Source organism: Oncorhynchus kisutch, linkage group LG1 (genome assembly GCF_002021735.2).
Source record: "Oncorhynchus kisutch isolate 150728-3 linkage group LG1, Okis_V2, whole genome shotgun sequence".
In the NCBI taxonomy this organism is placed as follows: domain Eukaryota; kingdom Metazoa; phylum Chordata; class Actinopteri; order Salmoniformes; family Salmonidae; genus Oncorhynchus; species Oncorhynchus kisutch.
In genome coordinates, this window is record NC_034174.2 from 44,502,826 (window position 1) to 44,523,123 (window position 20,298).

Consider the following 20,298-nt stretch of genomic DNA (forward strand, 5'->3'; position numbering starts at 1 on the left):
TGTGGTCTCTCTTTCTCTCCATCGCTCTGTCTCCCTCCATATCTCCCTTTCTCTCTCTTTCTCTCCATCGCTCTCCCTCCCACCATATCTCCCTTTCTCTCTCTTTCTCTCCATCGCTCTCCCTCCCACCATATCTCCCTTTCTCTCTCTTTCTCTCCATCGCTCTGTCTCCCTCCATATCCCCCTTTCTCTCTCTTTCTCTCCATCGCTCTCCCTCCCTCCATATCTCCCTTTCTCTCTCTTACTCTCCATCGCTCTGTCTCCCTCCATATCTCCCTCTCTCTCTTTCTCTCCATCGCTCTGTCTCCCTCCATATCTCCCTTTCTCTCTCACTGAGGAGCGATACACATGTTTGCTATTAGACATTTCATTTCTCTGACAGTAGAACTCCCTTTAGACCTCCGAGGCTATCTGTCATCAGCTTGATTAAGACTCCAACCATGTTATAATAACACACAAACCTGGCCTTTACGGACAGGTCTCATTCCCTCTAGTCCTCCTCCAAAGAATGAAAGGTAGAAAAATCAAATAAAGGGAGAGAGGGAGAGGGAGAGAAAGATCTATAGACCTGGCATTGAGCCCCCATCCATCTCCCTGGGGACATGATGTCATCAGGGTGCGTCTGATAGATTTACTACAGCCCCCTGGGCACACGATAATGACCTGTACAGAAAATGCTACATCCATAACCGATACATTACATCCAGATCTGCCGGATCGTGTTTCATGACGCAGTTACGCAACCCTGCCACCTGTTTACCGAGATTAGGGACCGGTTAAAAGCCTGTGATTGGTTGACTTTCTGTGGATTTCTGTTTATTGTTTCACATGGTGGCTGGGGCAAGGGGCTGTAAAAACTCGGAGACCATTAAATACCTTGTCACAATGTTTCTCAAGGGATTTTTCAAGGGGATCAGTTTTCTAGGGCAAGTCAGCATGTTATCACCTACGAAGGTAGCATTATCTTGTGCTTGTTACCTGGTAGTGTGTTAGTGCTGTAAACGGTGCTTAGCTGTATACTGTTAGTGTATCTTGGTGAGGCGCAGTGTGTACATTTATATGTGTTCTTTGAGGCATTTCTTGTCCTGTGATCTGTGCCATGTCGTGATGCTATTGTCTATCATGTTACTGTGCTGCCCTGCATTGTGTTGTGTTAATGGTAATTGTGGGGGTTGTTCCGTGGAAGGTCCAGTAAGGCCCAGTCAGCAGTCTCTGTCCAGGCTTCATTGATCTGTTTGCGGGGAGACTGAGGCCAGAGAGAGCCTCACTCTTCAGAGACACAGAAACCCAGAGATCAATACCCTCAACAGCCTGTTGTCATACATTAGACATGGATACACTCAATACACAATACAACTAAACCCAACACTCCTCCCATCTCTCCCAATTCTGGTTCTGGTTTTCATCCTCTCCTTCTAATCAGGGACTGATTCAGACCTGGTACACAAGGTGAGTGCAATGCATATTTTTTTCTTCTTCAATTGAACCTTTATTTAACTAGGCAAGTCAGTTAAGAACAAATTCTTATTTATAATGACGGCCTACCCCGGGCCAAATCAGGGTGACGCTGGGCCGATTGTGTGCCACCCTATGCGGAATTAACTACCGAGTAGTAACAAAAACCTGAAGTGTTTGTGGTTCAGTCAGCTCCGTGTATCTAACTAAGTAATTGGAGGCCTTGAAGAATATGAGAGGGAATCAGGAAGCCTTTTCATGCTGGACTCTCTTCTTTATTTCACAACCAACCTAATAGGGTATTTTTCATATGTGTGTGCGCGTGCTGGTGGACTTTTATGTTTTGTGGAATATTTCCAGAGAGGACCCCTGTAGTGTCCCACTAGTTTGCCTACATCCCCTCAGGTTCACCACAGCAGTGACGTGATCACACCATGCATAAAGTGATGATAACTAACACTTCCAGGCAAGCCTACATCACATTACTATTCATTTATGTCCGTATTTACATATCTACACAAAGCCTGCAGCAACTCTTTATGGGTTACATTCAGATAAAATGACCATAACAGTCAGATAACATTACAATACAAAACGGTCTGTTCGGGTCACTGTTGCATCATTCCTGCAAAAATGGAAATACTGTCGTTATTCCTTCATGTAATGCCCAGCATATTATCCGGTTTCAGCAGGGAAGGGAAAGTTTTTTTGTATGGAGCTGAGATTTACAGATTTGTACACAGAGATTGCGGTCGTGTCCATGTGGTAATGGATTTAGTCTTATCTCTGGGTAATGTACTGTATGTTGTTCGAGAACGGAAGGACAAATTGATTTTTGCTGCTTCCCTCAAAATGGTATTTGTTTGAATCTTATGCTAGTTACAATGTTTCAATATTGGTCTTTGCCAGGTTCTGGGTAATAACATCCATTGGGCACTCATTACTAAACTTCCTCCTCCTCCGGTCCTCTTCTCTTCTGGTCCCTGGGCCTTCTTGTGTGATGTGGTTAGGGCCGTGGCCATATTAGGAAGGCAGAGTAGCTGTTACATCACTCTGCGACAGAGTTTTTACAGGAAATCTTTGTTTACTGAAATGTTTATATGATTCATCATTTGCCTACCGTATCATTAGCACCAGAGCACACAACTCGTCGTTATGTTGTAGGAGTGAGAACGGAGTTATGCAGTTTCAGGGCTTACATGTTTGATAGTCAGAAGGCTAGCTCTGCTCAGTTGTTATCAGAGGCTCACTGGCAGATAGAGAGTCTAATGAAGGAGTTTGAGGTTTGGGAACCCGACCGGGTCGCTGCGCCCCTGTACTGAACGTTTGCCAGCTAACTACCTGCCAACAAGTGGGAGCGATCACAAGACTGCGAACTCCACCGCATGTCCAAACTCTCCCCTCTGGTTCCCTATCAGAGAGCTAGTCTGCCAAGTGACCCGACGCTGTATCAAAACGCTGTATCAAAATAGGTCTTTATGAAAGAGTATTGCAGTAGTAGTGAAATAACCCTATGTTTAGTTATTGGAACGGGCTTGTAGGTACATGCGTTGATCCTGCACTTAGTCCTACTTCTTTTGTTGGACACGTTTTAGTGTTAACTCGGATTAAAGTAAATAGCATCGGTAAGGACTATGAAACGACCTGCACTTACAAACAGGTACCTGGTACAATATGATTAAAACCGGTTGTTGCCTACAGTACGCGAGGTGAAAGCCTTTCCATTGAGGCTTACACAGTAACGTGTTTTTGAATAGATTGCACATGAGTACGGTGAAAGACAGAGGCTGATACTCATCAGAAACTCCAAATGAGCAATTTGACATTTCTGATGAGGAATTCTAAATTCTTAATGAGCAATTCCAAATTCTAAATGAGGATTTCCAAATGATCAGACCTATTACCTGTTCCTCTAGCTACGCTTTGTATCCAGATGCACCCACCCAGCTCTGACATTCTAATCTGAGGTGCAGTGTATCTGTAGTTTCTCTACTTCTGTCTACATCTCCGTAGGTTTCGACAAGGATTACAATACCCAAAGACCATTCTCCTGCTATATATAAAATGGAGTGATCAAAAATGCATGGAGAAAATCTCTTATAGTCCATTAACTATTCATGAGACTGAATATTCATCAATTCACACTGAGCGAGGAGACGTTATTCAAGAAAGCCATTTGACAAAATAAATCATTAATGCTCATATGAACAATTCAATAAGGACATTGAAGATGAATAGAAAATAAGGGGGAAGCCTTCGTCTCTCTCACGCACAAAGAAAATGTGAGATATTTCTGTGTACCACTCAGCATCGACTTGCTTGTAAACTGAATAACTGAAACACAATTATCTATATGAAGAACTGGATAGCAGTAAGAGGAATTATTGCATTTTGAGTTAGAAAGCCAATCCGCCCACACACACACACACACACACAAATGCTGACTCAAAATGTACTCTAGGCCTACTGTATACACTCTCTCTCCTCACCCACTCGCTCCTTGTGTTTGTCTCTGAGTGATAATAGAACTCTTCCTCCTCCTAAGGCTGCTGTTAACACACTGACCCTCTGGCTGGCCCTGATACTGCTCCCTGAGTACTCATGGTAGAGATGGTAGAGAAAATACATCCATACAGTTTCCACTCAGTGATTTTTGTGGCACTCTTGTTTTCTTCACAGAAATAATTGACGTTATTTAACTAGCTCTTAAGGTACGGGATTATCCTCTACGTTCGACCACTGTACATGATAAAAGAACAACTGACACAGGTACCCTGCTACACCCACCCAGCATTGCTACTATATCCTTTGGGTTTTCGCCAGACATATCGTTTTGCGTTCAGGCCAAAAAGTTCAATTATGGTCTCATCTGTCCACAGTACCGTTTGCCACTTGGCCTCGGAATCTACAATGTGCTTTTTGGCCAAGCTCAAACGAGACTTGATGTGGCTTTTTTTGAGGAGTGTTTTTTTTCTCTCGCCACCCTTCCATAGAAGCCAGATTTGTGGAGCGTTTGTGATATTGTGGTCACATCCACACACTGACCAGTGGCCTGAAGCTCCTTCAAAGTCACCATTGGCTTCTTGGTAGCCTCTCTGATCAGTCTCCTCCTTGCCCGGTCATTCAGTTTGGAGGGACGGCCTGATCTATGCAGGGTCTGGGTGGTGCCATACTCCCTTCTACTTCTTAATAATGGTATTAACTGTGCAAAGCACAGGGACAAAGCCTTTGAAATATTTTTATATCCATCCTCTGACCTGTGCCTTTCCACAACTTTATCTCGTACATCTTTTGAAAGTACTTTTCCGCCCATAGTGGATTCTTTGCTTTGAACTGCACTACTAAGCAGTGGAGTCCTCTGTGAACAACTGCTTTTAATCTGAACTAATCAAAGTCAATACAATTAATCACAGATGGAAGCCAATTAGCTTGATTTGTGATCTGGAAGGTGGTCGGGTTATACCTCAGCAAGTTTGCAATTGCAATTCTAAGGGGTGGGTGTTCACTTCTCCAAATAGGGTATTTTACTGTTTTAATTTTCCCTTTTTACTTGGATATTGTGGGTTACTGTGTGTGTACATAAAGCCAGAAAATGTCACATTTGATGTGTTTTCATCTCAGGCTGTAAAGCAACAAAAGGTGAACATTTTGAAAGGGGGTGGTGTCTTTCTATACCCACTGTATATGGAAAAATCTATGTCATTGAAATAAGAGTAAAACAGATATCTCAGCCTGGCTTTCTGCATCAATCCCCAATACATCTCGTGTTTCATCTGTGTCGTCACACACACGCCCACACGCACACACACACATGATTAAATACAACCTAGGCAAAGCAGACTGATACATCAGCAACCCAGTCACTTCACTATCTCAGGTTGAGTGCGTGTAATACATACTATCAGACTTCCTGGTAGTAGAACACCTTCATTCCATCAGATTACACATGTACCTCTGCTACCATAGGGAAAAACTGCCATTAGGAACGGATGGTGGACATGAAAAAGGAAATGTCTCACACGGAAAATGGTGACATTCACTGCACAAAAAGGCACATTTATGGATCGAACACTCCAGTGCACAAGTCCGAAAATGTACCGTATCTGGAAACAAGCACGTGTCCAGCAGTGTTTGGCCCTGCACACGTCCCGTAAATCTCTAGCGAAGAACCACTTTTGTGCACAGGCGTGTATATGCCCCGAAATGGTTCAGTAGACCACCAGAAACAACCACACAAGTCTACCCACTTACTAGGATACATCTTGAAATTCCAGTGTTTGCTCACATCTCTCCCATAAATGGCATGTCTGTGCACTAGCTCAACGTTGTGCAAGCTCCGCCCCCACTGAATGCTAATGCTAGTCATTGCTAGCTTGCCTTAGTGGCTGGTATGTTAAAAACATAAATATGAAAATTAATGAATGAATAACATTAAATTAAGGAATTCATGAATTAATAAATGACTTTTATTTTTTTTATACTAAAATAACTATTAGTTCCTTGAAAAAAAACACACAAATACACTTCTTGAAGGATGACAATTCATTTCGTTAGAGCAGAAGAAACCAGGTAATTGAATCTGCATTTAGGCTAAGCAGGGCCTGAAACTAAACTAAACCCCATGGAGCCCTGGGCCAAGCTGGATGACTACTGCCTGTAAGGACCGGCGCCCGGGATGAGAAGCAGGTACGGGGAGTCAAACATTTAATCAGGAAGAGACATAAAACATGACAGGAACAGCGTCAGCACACGGGTAAACAAGGACATATGACAATCGATGCAGAAGCAGGGAACAGAGCGTGGAACCAGACAGATATAGGGAAGGCAATGACAGATGTGATTGAATCCCGGTGAGTCCAATAATCGTTGATGCGTGTGACGGTGGGAAGGCAGGTGTGCGTAATGATGATGGCAGGAGTGCGCACTGCTGGGGAGCCTGGCGCCCTTGAGCGTCAGGGGGGGGGGGGGCGGGGGGAGCGGGAGCAGGTGTGACACTGCCAGTAATCTGCTCAAATCTTTTCATATGGAGGAATATGAACGAGCCTGTCAAAGATCAACAAAAGTGTTTTCTAAAGAATCAAGCACAGTACTAACAGGAGTCATCCAGCTTGGTCCAGGGTGAGCCTCCATTGTGTTCAGAGTTGAGAGGTCCGTGGAATATAGGTCGCCTTGATGAAAACTCCCCAGAAATGATCTATGTGGTATGGCTTGCCAAGTTGCTCTGGTCCTTCTCCAAGCAGCTCTGTTGTTCTTGACTAAGGGAAGTGAGCACCTCATTCCAGAAGTTGGGGGACTTGACGAACCTCACTGGTTTGCTGTTTTGCAGGCCATCCTCCTAATCGCTCATCAGGTCCATATTAACTCCTCTCCAAATGTCTCTCTCGTCCTCTGCAAGCACTGTTGACCGTGCAACTAGAACCAATAGAATACAGTAAACCAATGCATCAGTCTCAAGTCCCACCAAACCCAGATTGATAGTAAAGCAGAATTTACCTTTATCACTTGCCTTGATTGTAGTCCCCCCCGAACAGCGTTTTATATCTTGTGAAATTACTGAGATTATTGGTATTATTGTGAGAGAATTTTAAAAAATTCTCTCCACCTGGTTTAAAGGGGCTCTGCATGCCTTTGGCTACATGCACTCGCTGTATCACCCACAAACACCTACACAAAGGTCATTCTAATCAAACAAGCTACAAGTTTTGTATTTAATACTGTCAGTTCACAGAGCTACAGGCAAGTGGACTATTGTAGGAAGCATAATTTTAGCCAAAATGTGTACCAAGCTCATGACTACTGTTATTTTGAGTAAAACAGTCAGTTCAGTTCTGATACAGAGGCAATTAGTGTTCCAACAAAGTACCATAATTCTGATTTAAGGAACTATGGGGGATAAAGCAGCAACTCTTGATCAGGTGGGTGGAATTCAACGTTTGTTTCCATTGTACTCTTCTAGACTCAAATATATAACTTGAAACATGTAATAGGACCATGTACGAACTTTGTATTCCCAAGGGCCAGGAGTAATACAGGAGTAAACCCAATTAAATAAAAACATCTCTAGAATAATCTACATTACTAGCTAATTGCCTTTGCAAAACAATTATGTTGTACTAGGTGAGTATGTATGAGGAATCAGGATTTGAACAGGGTTAGTTACCTAGCTACTGTTAGCTAGTTTATCACTGAAGATGGTGGTGCGCAAAAGCCCTAAATATACACCCATACATTACATGGGCAACAGTACAAAGAAATTATAGAAGAGGTCTGTGTATGTAACAAAAACCCATGAACAGCTAGCCAACTACAACATAAATTGAAAGTGGCTAGCTAGTAGGGAGAAATGGTAGGCTAGCTAACGCCTGGCGCTGAGCTAGCTAACGTTAGCAGTTAGCAATTAGCATGCAACTGTTAGATACAAATTTCATAAAAAGTACACCTAAAAAGTACATCTAAAATACATCAATCAAATTCAATCGAATGTATTTATAAAGCCCTTCTTACATCAGCTGATGTCACAAAGTGCTGTACAGAAACCCAGCCTAAAACCCCAAACGGCAAGCAATGCAGGTGTAGAAGCACAGTGGCTAGAAAAAACTCCCTAGATAGGCTGGAACCTAGGAAGAAACCTAGAGAGGAACCAGGCTATGAGGGGTGGCCATTCCTCTTCTGGCTGTGCTTGGTGGAGATTATAACAGAACATGGCCAAGATGTTCAAATGTTCATAGATGACCAGCAAGGTCAAATAATAATAATCACAGTGGTTGTAGAGGGTGCCTCAGGTCAGCACCGCAGGCAGAACAGTTGAAGCTGGAGCAGCAGCACAACCAGGTGGACTCGGGACAGCAAGGAGTCACCAGGCCAGGTAGTCCTGAGGCATGGTCCTAGGGCTCAGGTCATCCAAGAGAGAGAGAAAGAAAAGAGAGAGAGAGAAATTCACACAGGACACCGGATAAGACTAGCCCCCCTAGCCCCCCGACACTAATATCCGCAAAATGATGGATATTAAACATTTAGGAACATACAAGTTTCTTATATCAGCTAAAAGCTTAAATTCTTGTTAATCTAACTGCACTGTCCAATTTACAATAGACTTTACACCGACAGCATGCCATGCGATTGTTTGAGGACGGCGCCCCACATCAAAATATTTTTCCACCAGCACAGGTTCCATAAATTCACAAATAGCGATTAAATATTCACTTACTTTGATTTGATTTGTCATCCAAAGGGTCCCAGCTACAACATGAAGTATCGTTTTGTAGGATAAAATCCTTCGATTTGAGTAATCCACTCGTTCAACAGGCAGAGAAAGGATTCCAAAAAGCTACTGCTAAACTTTGTTAAAACATGTCAAAATACATTTCTATTTAATCCTCAGGTACCCTAAAATGTAATTAAACTATAATATTTCATACAGAAAGAAGTATGTTCAATAGGAAAACAATATTAGCAGGTGCGAGTCCTCTTCGTCGCGCTCGCAGACTGATTTCCAAGTCTGTATCCCAGTACTAAAACTCCTAATTCTTCCTCATTTGGGAAGAAACAAGCCATAAAACCTTGAACAAAGACAAATGAAATCCAGTGGAAGCCATAGGAATTGCATACTGGGAGCTGGATTGTAAGTTTTCTCTATACCTTCTAATGGGCTCTCAGTCTCTATACCTCTCTAATGGGCACGTCAGTCAGACAGGAAGTGGAGAAAATATGAGCCTTACTATTGCAGCATAAATATTGGAGGCTGAGGCACTGTGGCCACATTTGACAATACCCCCGGATATAACCCCACCCCCCGCATATAACCCCACCCACTTTGCCAAAGCACATCCCCCACACCACTAGAGGGATATCTTCAACCACCAACTTACTATACTGAGACAAGGCCGAGTATAGCCCACAAAGATCTCCCCCACGGCACGAACCCAAGGGGGGGCGCCAACCCGAATAGGAAAATCACGTCAGTGACTCAACCTACTTAAGTGACGCACCCCTCCTAGGGACGGCATGGAAGAGTAAATCAGTCACTCAGCCCCTGTAATAGGGTTTGAGGCAGAGAATCCCAGTGGAGATTCATTAGTGTTGTTTATATGTACAAACGTTTATAACAGAAATAAAATAATCTGATAAAATAATTGTCATTAACTTACATACAAAGTGTGTGAGCGAGCTTAGCTTGGCTACACTCATATGAATGAGAAAATCTCACTGTTTTTTCACTAAGTCAAAACACTTCAATTAAACATCAAAATGAGTTTAGATAAACATGTCATCTCTAGACTTTGAAAAGAAACCAAACGTATAAATGCCACAAACCTGAAAACAGGATAAATAAGGGGATACAGAGAGTTGGCTTCTTTTCACTGGGCTTCTCTTCCAACAGTTGAGGTAGAGAGGCACGCGCCTGTGAGATTTGAAAATGTCCGTGATGTGCACAGTCCGGATTATTTGAGGTATATATGTGCATATAACTAGAAATAAACAGTAGCAGCAGCTTATGTGATGAGTCCAAAAAGTTAGTGCAAAAAGGGTCACTGCAGAGAGTCTATGTAGCTATTTGGTTAACGATTTAGCAGTCTTATAGTTTGGGGTAGAAGCTGTTCAGGGTCCTGTTGGTTCCAGACTTGGTGCATCGGTACCGCTTGCCGTGCGGTAGCAGAGAGAACCATCTATGACTTGGGTGGCTGAAGTCTGACAGTTTTTAGGGCTTTCCTCTGACACCGCCTGGTATAGAGGGCCGACATGGCAGGGGGCTTGGCCCCAGTTATGTAATGGACTGTATGCTCTACCCTCTGCAGCGCCTTGCGATCGGATGCCATGCAGTGTCCATACCAAGCGGCGATGCAGCCATTTAAAATGCTCTCAATGGTGCCGCTGTAGAACTTTGAAGCTTTAAGCTCTCGACCTGCTCCACTATAGCCCCAACGATGTGAATGGGGGCGTGCTCGGCCCTCCATTTCCTGTAGTAGTCCACGATCAGTTCCTTTGTCTTGCTGACGTTGAGGGAGACAAAGGACCTGATCATATTACAATTTTTTTTCAATTGCTTAAGCACAATTTTGAAAACAGGGCCCGGTTTGTCAAAACACTACACACAATTAGCACAACCCTACACCAAAGTAGCACAACACTTCAGATCATTTGCAAAATGGAACACTTGTCAAAACTATACACGACTTCATAAAAATAATATTTTGTTACCATACGAAACACACATTTCATATGACGTCAATCTTTTTGAACCAGTTACACACTGCTGCTGCTAACCTAAAACACTTTTAGCAAGTCTAAATGTCAGTGATTAGAGTACTGTAAGTGAAGTACACAGAAAGTGCAACTATACAAACACTACACAAGACCAATGCTGCAGACTGAGGAAAACATCATGTATTTCTCTCCATATACCCAAATCAGTCAACATGTCAACATTGAGAATCACAACAAAACATGTCCCAGTTTTCATGCTACTACAGTAGTGTGTATAACACTGTTAGCTCAGCAAACAGACAAAGGTAAAATACTGTCTCCAGTACAGGTTACAACTACAGTACATAACAACAAACATAAAAATAATCTGAAAAAAAAGGACAACATTGTACAGAAAATACTACAGTAAACATACTATACATTATCTCTTCGCCTATCTGGATCTGTCCAGAGAATTTCATCAACATCACAAGCAATATTGTCATTAGCAAGACAACGCGGAAAGAACCATCTTGAATGTCGAATCCATCCTTGCACAGCTGCGGCGTCGACTTGGTCACAGGTGTCCTCCATGGCCTGAATGAGGGGTACCTGAGCCTGGGGCTGGAGATCGTAAACCTTTCTCCGCCATGCAGAGAAAAACTCTTCGATAGGGTTTAGAAACGGAGAGCATGGTGGAAGGTATAGTACTGTCAACTGTGGATGGTGTTGAAACCAGTTCTGGACCAAAGCAGAGTGGTGGAATGACACATTGTCCCAGATGACCGTGTATTGCATCTGGTGCATTTCATTACCTGCTGTGACGATGTGGTGCAATCGGTCCAAAAATGCGAGAATGTGAGGTGTGTTGTAAGGGCCCATTTTGGCATGGAGGACAACCCCATGCTGTGAAATGGCAGGGCAAAGTGTGATGTTACCCCCACGTTGCCCTGGGACATTGATTATAGCCCTGTGGCCAATGATATTTCTGCCTTTCCTTCTTGCTTTTGTGAGGTTGAACACTGCCTCATCAATATATATGAATTCGTGCAGGATTTCCTCAGCATCCATCTGCAAAACTCCCTGAAATACAGTGAAAGACAAGATTGTGTAGTTCAGGACAGGTCTAGTATACAGTCAATGTAAAGAAGTCATGTGTGCAGTATGCAACATCACAGTGCTAAAGTGAACAATACAAACCTCCACATACTCATGCCGCAGCCGTTTGACCCCCTCTGAATTCCACTCAAAAGGCACTCAATAAAGTTGTTTCATTTGAACCTGATGTCTTTTCAGGATGCGTGCCAGTGTTGACAGAGACCTGATGGACATTATTGAAAATGGCATGGTCACCGATAATGTTGGCTTGTTGTTCTGAGCCGGATAGCGTTATTGGCCAAAACCATGTTTATTATCTCTCTCTTGTTCTTGCGTGAATATGGGCCCCCTTCCTCCTTGTCGTTCCCGACCCTCAACCTATGTAGAGAATAATACATGTAACTTACTGTAACTGTAGACAGATCTACCTGTTTTCTTGTCGAAAAGTCCTTATGACAGATGCCACTGTATATCTGCTAAGATTTGGCTGAACTCTCAGTCCAGCCTCCCTCAGCGTCAATCCGTGGTTCACAACATGGTCCACTAGTGCTGCACGAATGTCATTTGATAAGTTTGGTACTCTTCTTCTTTGTGCACGTCCTCCTCCTGCTTCAGGTCTTCCTCGACCTCTGGTTCGACCTCTGGCTCGACCTCTGGCTCTACCTCTGGCTCGACCTCTGGCTCTTCCTCCTTCTCCTTCTCCTCCTCTGTGTACTCCTCCTCTCACCCTCACTCTTCTTCTGACTCCTTCCATTTTGGTTGAAGGCAGGTGAACTTACCTGCTGCATTTTTATGGTCAAACCTGATTGGTGTTTCTACAATTTAGCAATCATGTGTTTGTGCACCTGATGGCTGTGTTTAACAGATTGGCTCATAGGTGTGGTAATTTGACAGTCAGTGCTTTGGAATTGCAAGGAAGTGTCACGAATATTACCGAAGGTGGCTCCCCTTCTTGTTTGGGTGGTGCTCCGCAGTCGTCGTCACCGGTCTACTAGCTGCCACCGATCCTTTGTTCTGTGTTCGTTTGGTTTTGTCTAATTGGTTTCACCTGTTCATTGTTTGGTTGTTAGGGTGGGGTTATTTAAGTTTGTTTAGCCCGCTTCTGTTTGTGCGGGCTTGTTCTTCTGTATTTGTGAGAGGTGTTAGTGTTTTTGTTGGGTTTTCTCGCTGTCCTAGTATTTCACATAAGGGTACTATTTAGTTTCATAGTTACACCTGTGTTGGGTATACTATTTTGTTCCTGTGATTTTTTTGGACATTAAAGCGTGTTTTTTCCCGCATCCTTTGCTCTCTGCGCCTGACTCCACACCCATTCACTCTTTGAGTGTTACAGGAAGTGACATCATGATATACTTCTGTGTCTGATGTATACAAGTGTGTTTAGTGTTTTGCAAATCACTGTGTGTAATGTTTTGAAAATAGTGTGAAGCTGACAATATGCTTACAGTTGTGCAAATCTAGCCTTGTGTTTTGCTCCTTGAGTGTAAGGTTTTGCTAATTGTGGGAAAAGTTCAGTTTTAGTGTGTAAGCAATCATAAAAAACTGTAATGCATAATTGGGAAGTTACTATCCCAGAAATTCCCTTCTTATCACGCAAGTGTTCCGGGATGCACAAACGTCTACAGGAGTCTGCACACTCACATTGGGAAATTCCCACCCATGACCGTGCATCTTCATTTCACAGGAATAAGCCAGATCTGATTTCACACAGAAACGCTGCTTTTCATGAAATGATTGTGAACTTTTAATATGGCCGCCCCTCCCAGGGCCCTTGGCTCTGTTCTTTAATGCTGAGCTTGTCTCTTTGTGAAATATGGATCTAATTATGACACTATGAGTGACAGAGAAGCTACGTCTCTCTATTAGGGGAAGGGACGGAGAGGAGTGGCGGAGAGGGGGAGAAGGGAGAAGAGGAGAGGGTGGGGAAGGGAGGGAGGGAGTGGCACTGATGTGCTGGCTGTTATACCTGAATGGCCATACGTCCTTTGTTTATCCTCCACTCACTACCCCTCCAGTCGCTGCGTCCCCCTCCGCTGTTCCCTGTGGAACAATGCGTACGACTCTCCCTGCCAGACCTACACCAACGCTGGGGATCATTCAGACCTCAATCTGGGGCCCGGCAGGACGCCACATGGGTCTCTGTCATACCCTCTCCCCACTGGGAGAAAACAATAGCTAGGGAGAAGGATGGAAAGATAAAGAGAGAGTGAGGGAGAGATAAAGAGAGGGAGAGAGAGAATGAGAGCGAGATAGACAGCCAGATCCTGGGACTGAATAAGCTGAGCCTTGCAGTTCTGTTAGACAAGGGGAGCATGAGAGAGAGAGAGAGCAAGAGAGAGAGGAGGGGAGATGCAATGGCCAGTGATAGAGAGTGGGTGAGTGTGTGAGAGAGAGAGGAGAGAGAGAGAGAGAGAGAGAGGCTCGTTACAGCATGCGTTCTCAAGGAGAGAAAGGAGGACAGCAATTACTATATCCAACACCCCTACAGCGACAGCAATAAAGCGGCTTTCTCCTGGCAGTGTGTTAGCTAGCCAGCTGCTCCCCTCTCTTTCACTCTCTCTTTCTACCTCTCCCCATCACTCTTTCTATCCCTCTCTCCCTCTCTGTCTGTCTCATCTGTTATATGATTGATCCGGTGAAGGATGCTGAAGTTCCGCGCGGACCGGAGGGTGAGGTAGGTAGGGGGACAGCGGAGTAGCCGAGTCTGGGGGAGGTGGACTGTGCTGGGGCTGGCTGGCAGTGTGTTGGGGGGAGAGAGAACCAGAAGCTGGAGGTCAGAGAGGACTGCAATGCAGTGCTGCTGGAGAGAAAGAACAGGGAATCTATTTTATGGCTTTTATTTGGCAGTTGTGTGAGTTAGCGACTGATACAGTGATAGGGTATGTGTATAGGATTGTGTGTGTGCGTGTGTGTGTGTGTGTGTGTGTGTGTGTGTGTAGGGATGTGTGTGTGTGTGTGTGTGTGTGTGTGTGTGTGTGTGTGTGTGTGTGTGTGTGTGTGTGTGTGTGTGTGTGTGTGTGTGTGTGTGTGTGTGTGTGTGTTGGGGCTATGGCTTGACTTTCATGCTAGTGTGAGTAGCCTAGCAGTCATGGCTAAACATTGCTACCATATGTTTACCCTATATAACGTGAGGGCAGTGATTGGAAATGGTCCATTATTTTTCAAGTAATTTTGTCGTCCAGTTTCTGGTCATATTAAGGACACTGATGTTACCGTATGCTGTTTAGCTATTTGTTTTTCCATAAGCAGAAGCAGGCAGCGATGTGGTCTCTCTCTATATAGGTTTGTAGGTTACGCATGAACAGGCATGCTCAGTCGCCGGACCCTCTGAGACCAAGTCACACATACACGCACACACACGTTTGGACCCCAGGAAGAGTAGTGGAAGACTACATAAAAACACACACACACACACACACACACACACACACACACACACACACACACACACACACACACACACACACACACACACACACACACGTTTGGAAGAGAGTGTATTGGAAGACTACATAAAAACACACACACACACACACACACACACACACACACACACACACACACACACACACACACAGGTCAGCAGCAGCTGTCCCAGTGCCCAAGCAGGCTGTAGGTGGTTTGTCAGTGGTTTGTCGGAGGTTTGTTATGGTTAGCTGCACACAGGCAGAGGGGTGTGTGTTTTGTCCCTTTGGTGTCAGGAGGTGCATGCCTTCTGCCTGACTGTGCTCTTGGCTGGCCACCATCATCCTCTCTACCTATCACTGCGTGTGTGAGTTTGTTTGTGTATGTGTGTGTGTCAAGTGTGTGTGTGCACACGTGTGAGTGCCCAGTGTGTGTCCAGTGTGTGTGTGTGTCTGTGTGTGCAAATGAGTATGGTTGTGTGTGTGTGTGAGAAGGAGGATACACAGACTCTCTGCATGGCAGAGTCTGGGCCAGATGCCACACACATATTATCATCCAGTAGTGCGTAGAGCCAGAGCCAGAGAGAGAGACAGGCTGTGGGGGTGGAGGTGTTCGGCCCTGCCTTACATAGAGCGTTGTTCTTCAACCCTGGTTCTGGAGACCCCCGGGGTGGTCAGGCTTTAGTTCCAACCCAGCACCAAAACATCTGATTCAACTAATAAACTAATCATCAAGTCGTTGACTAGCTGAATCAGATGTTTTCAGTGCTGGAACAAAAGCTTACACAAGCTCTGGCTCTAGGAACAGTGCCTTAGTGTAGTGTACGGCAAAAGACTACCATACAGTATGCTGTCTGTCCTCGTTGAAGGGTCAAGGCCCTATCTAGTGATTTCTAAAACCTGAAACTTGGACCTGCTATCTACAACCTGAAATGGTTCTTTGGCAGTCCCCATAGGAGGACCCTTTGAAGAATCCTTTGTGGTTCCAGGTAGAACCCGTTTGGGGTCCATGTAAAACCCTTTCCACAGAGGGTCCTACATGAAACCCAACATAGTTCTACTTGGAACCAAAAAGGGTTCTCCTACTGGGACAGCCGAAGAACCCTTTTGGAACCCTTTTTTAAGAGTCTAGGTGGATCCCTAGGGCTATGCCATGGACCATCATTGATCCTCACAGACTTCCTATGTCCTTACTCTGTGTCTTTGGCCTACAATATGTGTCCTCTTAGGCTGTAAAACTACTAGGCTGGCTTCCCTAAGCCTTGGATGAGTAAAGAGAGAAGCTTTCAGATCATGGACTAGTACAACACTCTTTGAAAAAAATGGTGCAATCTAGAACCAAATAGGGTTCTTCAGCTGTCCTCATAGGAGAACTCTTTGAAGGACCCTTTTTGGCTCCAGGTAGAACCCTTTTGGTTGCAGGTGTAACCCTTTTGGGTACCATGTAGAACCCTTTCCACAGAGGGTTCTACATGGAACCCAAAATAGTTATATCTGGAACCAAAAGGGGTTATCCTATGAGGACAGCCGCAGAACCCTTTTGGAACCCTTTTCTCTCAAGAGTATAGTATATCTATAGGTAAGAATGGTGTTTTCCTATAAACATCTTTCTGACTTCAGGCCTTTCCTTCTGTCCTAACAATCTTACCATCCCCTCCTTTGATAAGGCCCTCATGTCTGCAGTCTGTCTTTCAGACTAGCAGCAGGGGAATCCCACAGTCAGCTTTGAGCACACTCCTGTGTGTTTTGCAAATCCGCTTAAGAAACCGTCCCTGAGATCAAAGGTTATTCACTGTTATCTTTCACTATACAAAGATGTGTGTGTGAGCAGGTATGTTTTGTCTGTGTATGCATGTATGATGTGAGTGTGCACAGGTATGCAATGTAAGTATCTTCATGACTATACACGACCGGGTGATTAGGGGTTTTCATGTGTTTGTGTCAGTGGTGGCTGGTGGGCAGAGATAAAATGAGAACAGGCTCATTGTAATGGCTGGGATGGAATAAATTAAATTGTGCAATAAATTGTCTTGAGTATCTTTCCATCCATTCCAGTCCCACCGGTACGATGAGCCTGTCCTCCTAAACCTACGCCCTCTAGCCTCCTCTGGTTTGTGTTAATGCCAGTGAACCAGGTTGTGTTTGCAATGAATCCAGTCTACAGTGGGATTGATGAGATGGAATATCGAATAGAGTCTAGCATAGCTCTGGTGAGGAGAAGGGGAGGCAGGGTACCACACTGCACCACTCCACCTATAAAACCACAGCTATTTACGACTGGTTAGATTACACTGTGCAGCAGAAACAGGAAAGACATGCACACACCAGCCCTTGCCTCGGCCCGCAGCGGTGTAAAATCAATAGCAGGGAAGGGACACCGACACACAGATCACAGGAACACTTGTACATCCAGACAAACAGAGAAAGCCACACCACTCCAGACATGGACCTATTCCCTACATAGTCTGTCTAACTGAGTGCAGACATAATGTTTTAGCCTGCTGTCTGATGGACAGAGGAGCTGAGGGAGAACTCATGTTGTGGTGTTGTTTCTTGATCATCTCGATCGTCTTCACCATCGTGTTGAGGGAGGTGGTTGAATAGGACCCTGATTGACCACCATGTCATGTTGACCCCTCACCACACACTGATTCTGGATCAGTAACTAATCACCTCTGTTGATAATGAAACTGTTCTGGTTGCTGAGGTGCTGTGTTGCTGCTGTGATGTCAGCGATCAACAGATCAGCCATCGATCAGCTGCGCTCATCATGTCTGACAGCTAGACAGCATGGATCTCCACTAAAAATGGCCTTCTTTCTTTCTTTTTCTCCTCCTCTCCTCCTCTCCAGCCAAAATGACCCGAGCGGCCCAGCTGGACATCCAGTGATCCAGATCCAGCTGAAAGAGACCGGACCGATTCACACCTACATAACGTGAGTGCAACATTAATCTTACTTTAATACAACCGTACCCTAAGTAAACTTGGACCACTACATGATTAATCTTATTATAAACTAATCTTAACCTTAAAGGGATAGTTTGAGATTTTGGCAATTCTGCTTACCCAGAGTCAGATGAACTCATGGATACCATTTTTATGTCTCTGCGTGTAGTTTGAAGGACATTGAAGGTTGTTTCTGGAGCGATTGCTAACTAGTGTTAGCGCAATGAATGGAAGTCTATGGGATCAGCTAGCATTAGGGAAATAAGAGTAGAACATTTCGAAAAAAGGGCTTACTGTCCAAATCTCTAACTATTCCGTTAAACCAACATAACCCTAATCAGACAATTACACAAATACTTGACAAGAGTACAATCCAAACTCAACCTTAATCCAACTTTACCCTAACCTAAACCGAACCGATACACACATACCGGAGTCCTGACGTGACTACCCCCCAATCGTAACCTTAATACAACCTTATTTAGTGTTGCTGGATTCAGAAGAATGAACAAAACATCCCTTTCACTCAGCTTTACAGCCGACCTGACACTATAGCCTGACACCAGACAAGAGAACACATCATTGTGTCATGCACACAGACAAATGGGCTGTGATATAGGAGAGGAGGAGACAGTGTGTGTGTGACAGAGGGAACACTCTTAGAACAAATGGTTCCAAAAGGGTTCTCCGGCTTTCCCCATAGAATAACATTTTTTTTGTTTCCAGGTAGAATCCTTTTTGGTTTAAGCTGGAAACAAAAGGGTTCTTCAAAGGGTTCCCCTATTGGGATTGCCAAAGAACCCTTTTTGGTTCTAGATAGAACCTTTTGTAGAGAGATGGAATATAGTAGCAGGTTTTCAGGAGTCCCTTTGACCACACCTGTCACTATGAGGTTTGTCACACGGTCTCTACAAGGGTATGCACAGTGGTAGAAAAAGTGCCCAAATGTCATACTTGAGTAAAAGTAAAGATATCTTATCAATAGAAAATTACTCAAGTAAAAGTGAAAGTCACCCAGTAAAATACTACTTTGGTAAATGTCTAAATGTACTTGGTTTTAAATATACTTAAGTATCTCAAGTAAATGTAATTGCTAATGAACTCAGCAAAAAAATAAAAATAAAAAAATAAACGTCCTCTCACTGTCAAGTGCTTTAATTTTCAGCAAACTTAACATGTGTAAATATTTGTATGAACATAACAAGATTCAACAACTGAGACATAAACTGAACAAGTTCCACAGAGGGGGGGGGGGTCAAAATCAAAATTAACACTCAGTATCTGGTGTGGCCACCAGCTGCATTAAGTACTGCAGTGAATCTCTTCCTCATGGACTGCACCAGATATGCCAGTTCTTGCTTTGAGATGTTACCCCACTCTTTCACCAAAGCACCTGCAAGTTTCTGGACATTTCTGGAGGGAATGGCCCTGGCCCTGATCCAAGAGGTCCCAGATGTGCTCAATGGGATTGAGATCCGGGCTCTTCGCTGGCCATAGCAGAACACTGACATTCCTGTCTTGCAGGGAATCATGCACAGAATGAGAAGGATGGCTGGTGGCATTGTCATGCTGGAGGGTCATGTCAGGATGAGCCTGCAGGAAGGGTTGAGATTGCCTGCAATGACAACAAACTCAGTCCGATGACGCTGTGACACACTGCCCCAGACCATGACAGACCCTCCACCTCCGAATCGATCCCACTCCAGAGTACAGGCCTCGATGTAACGCTCATTCCTTCGACGATAAACGCGAAAACCGCAACCTTTCACTGAAGAGCACTGTTTGCCAGTCCTCTCTGGTCCAGCGACGGTGGGTTTGTGCTCATAGGCGACGCTGTTGCTGGTGATGTCTGGTGAGGACCTGCCTTACAACAGGCCTACAAGCCCCCGGTCCAGCCTCTCTCAGCCTATTGCGGACAGTCTGAGCACTGATGGAGGGATTGTGCATTCCTGGTGTAACTCAGGCAGTTGTTATTGCCATCCTGTACGTGTCCCGCAGGTGTGATGTTCGGATGCACCAATCCTGTGCAGGTGTTGTTACACATGGTCTGCCACTGTGAGGACGATCAGCTGTCTGTCCTGTCTCCCTGTAGCTCTGTCTTAGGCGTCTCACAGTCTCACATTGCAATTTATTGCCCTGGCCACATCTGCAGTCCTCATGCCTCCTTGCAGCATGCCTAAGGCACATTCACGCAGATGAGCAAGGACCATGG

At 44.5% G+C, this 20,298-nt stretch overlaps 1 protein-coding gene across 15 annotated transcripts in view; it reads left to right on the forward strand.

Annotated features, from left to right (window-relative positions):
* LOC109870016 (pleckstrin homology domain containing, family A member 6) overlaps nucleotides 1-20,298 on the forward strand; it is a 180,572-nt gene that overhangs the window by 77,544 nt on the left and 82,730 nt on the right. For 5 of the 15 annotated variants that reach the window (XM_031825423.1, XM_031825398.1, XM_031825379.1 and 2 more), the window contains one exon: nucleotides 17,992-18,075. Coding sequence is in view for 12 of the 15 variants with exons in the window: in XM_031825379.1 (XP_031681239.1) it covers nucleotides 17,992-18,075 (84 nt within the window). In the remaining 3 variants the exon portion in view is untranslated. Of the gene's footprint in view, nucleotides 1-1,405; nucleotides 1,450-13,988; nucleotides 14,411-17,991; nucleotides 18,076-20,298 lie in introns of those variants that run through there. The other 10 variants (XM_031825405.1, XM_031825378.1, XM_031825385.1 and 7 more) reach the window with 10 other exon arrangements.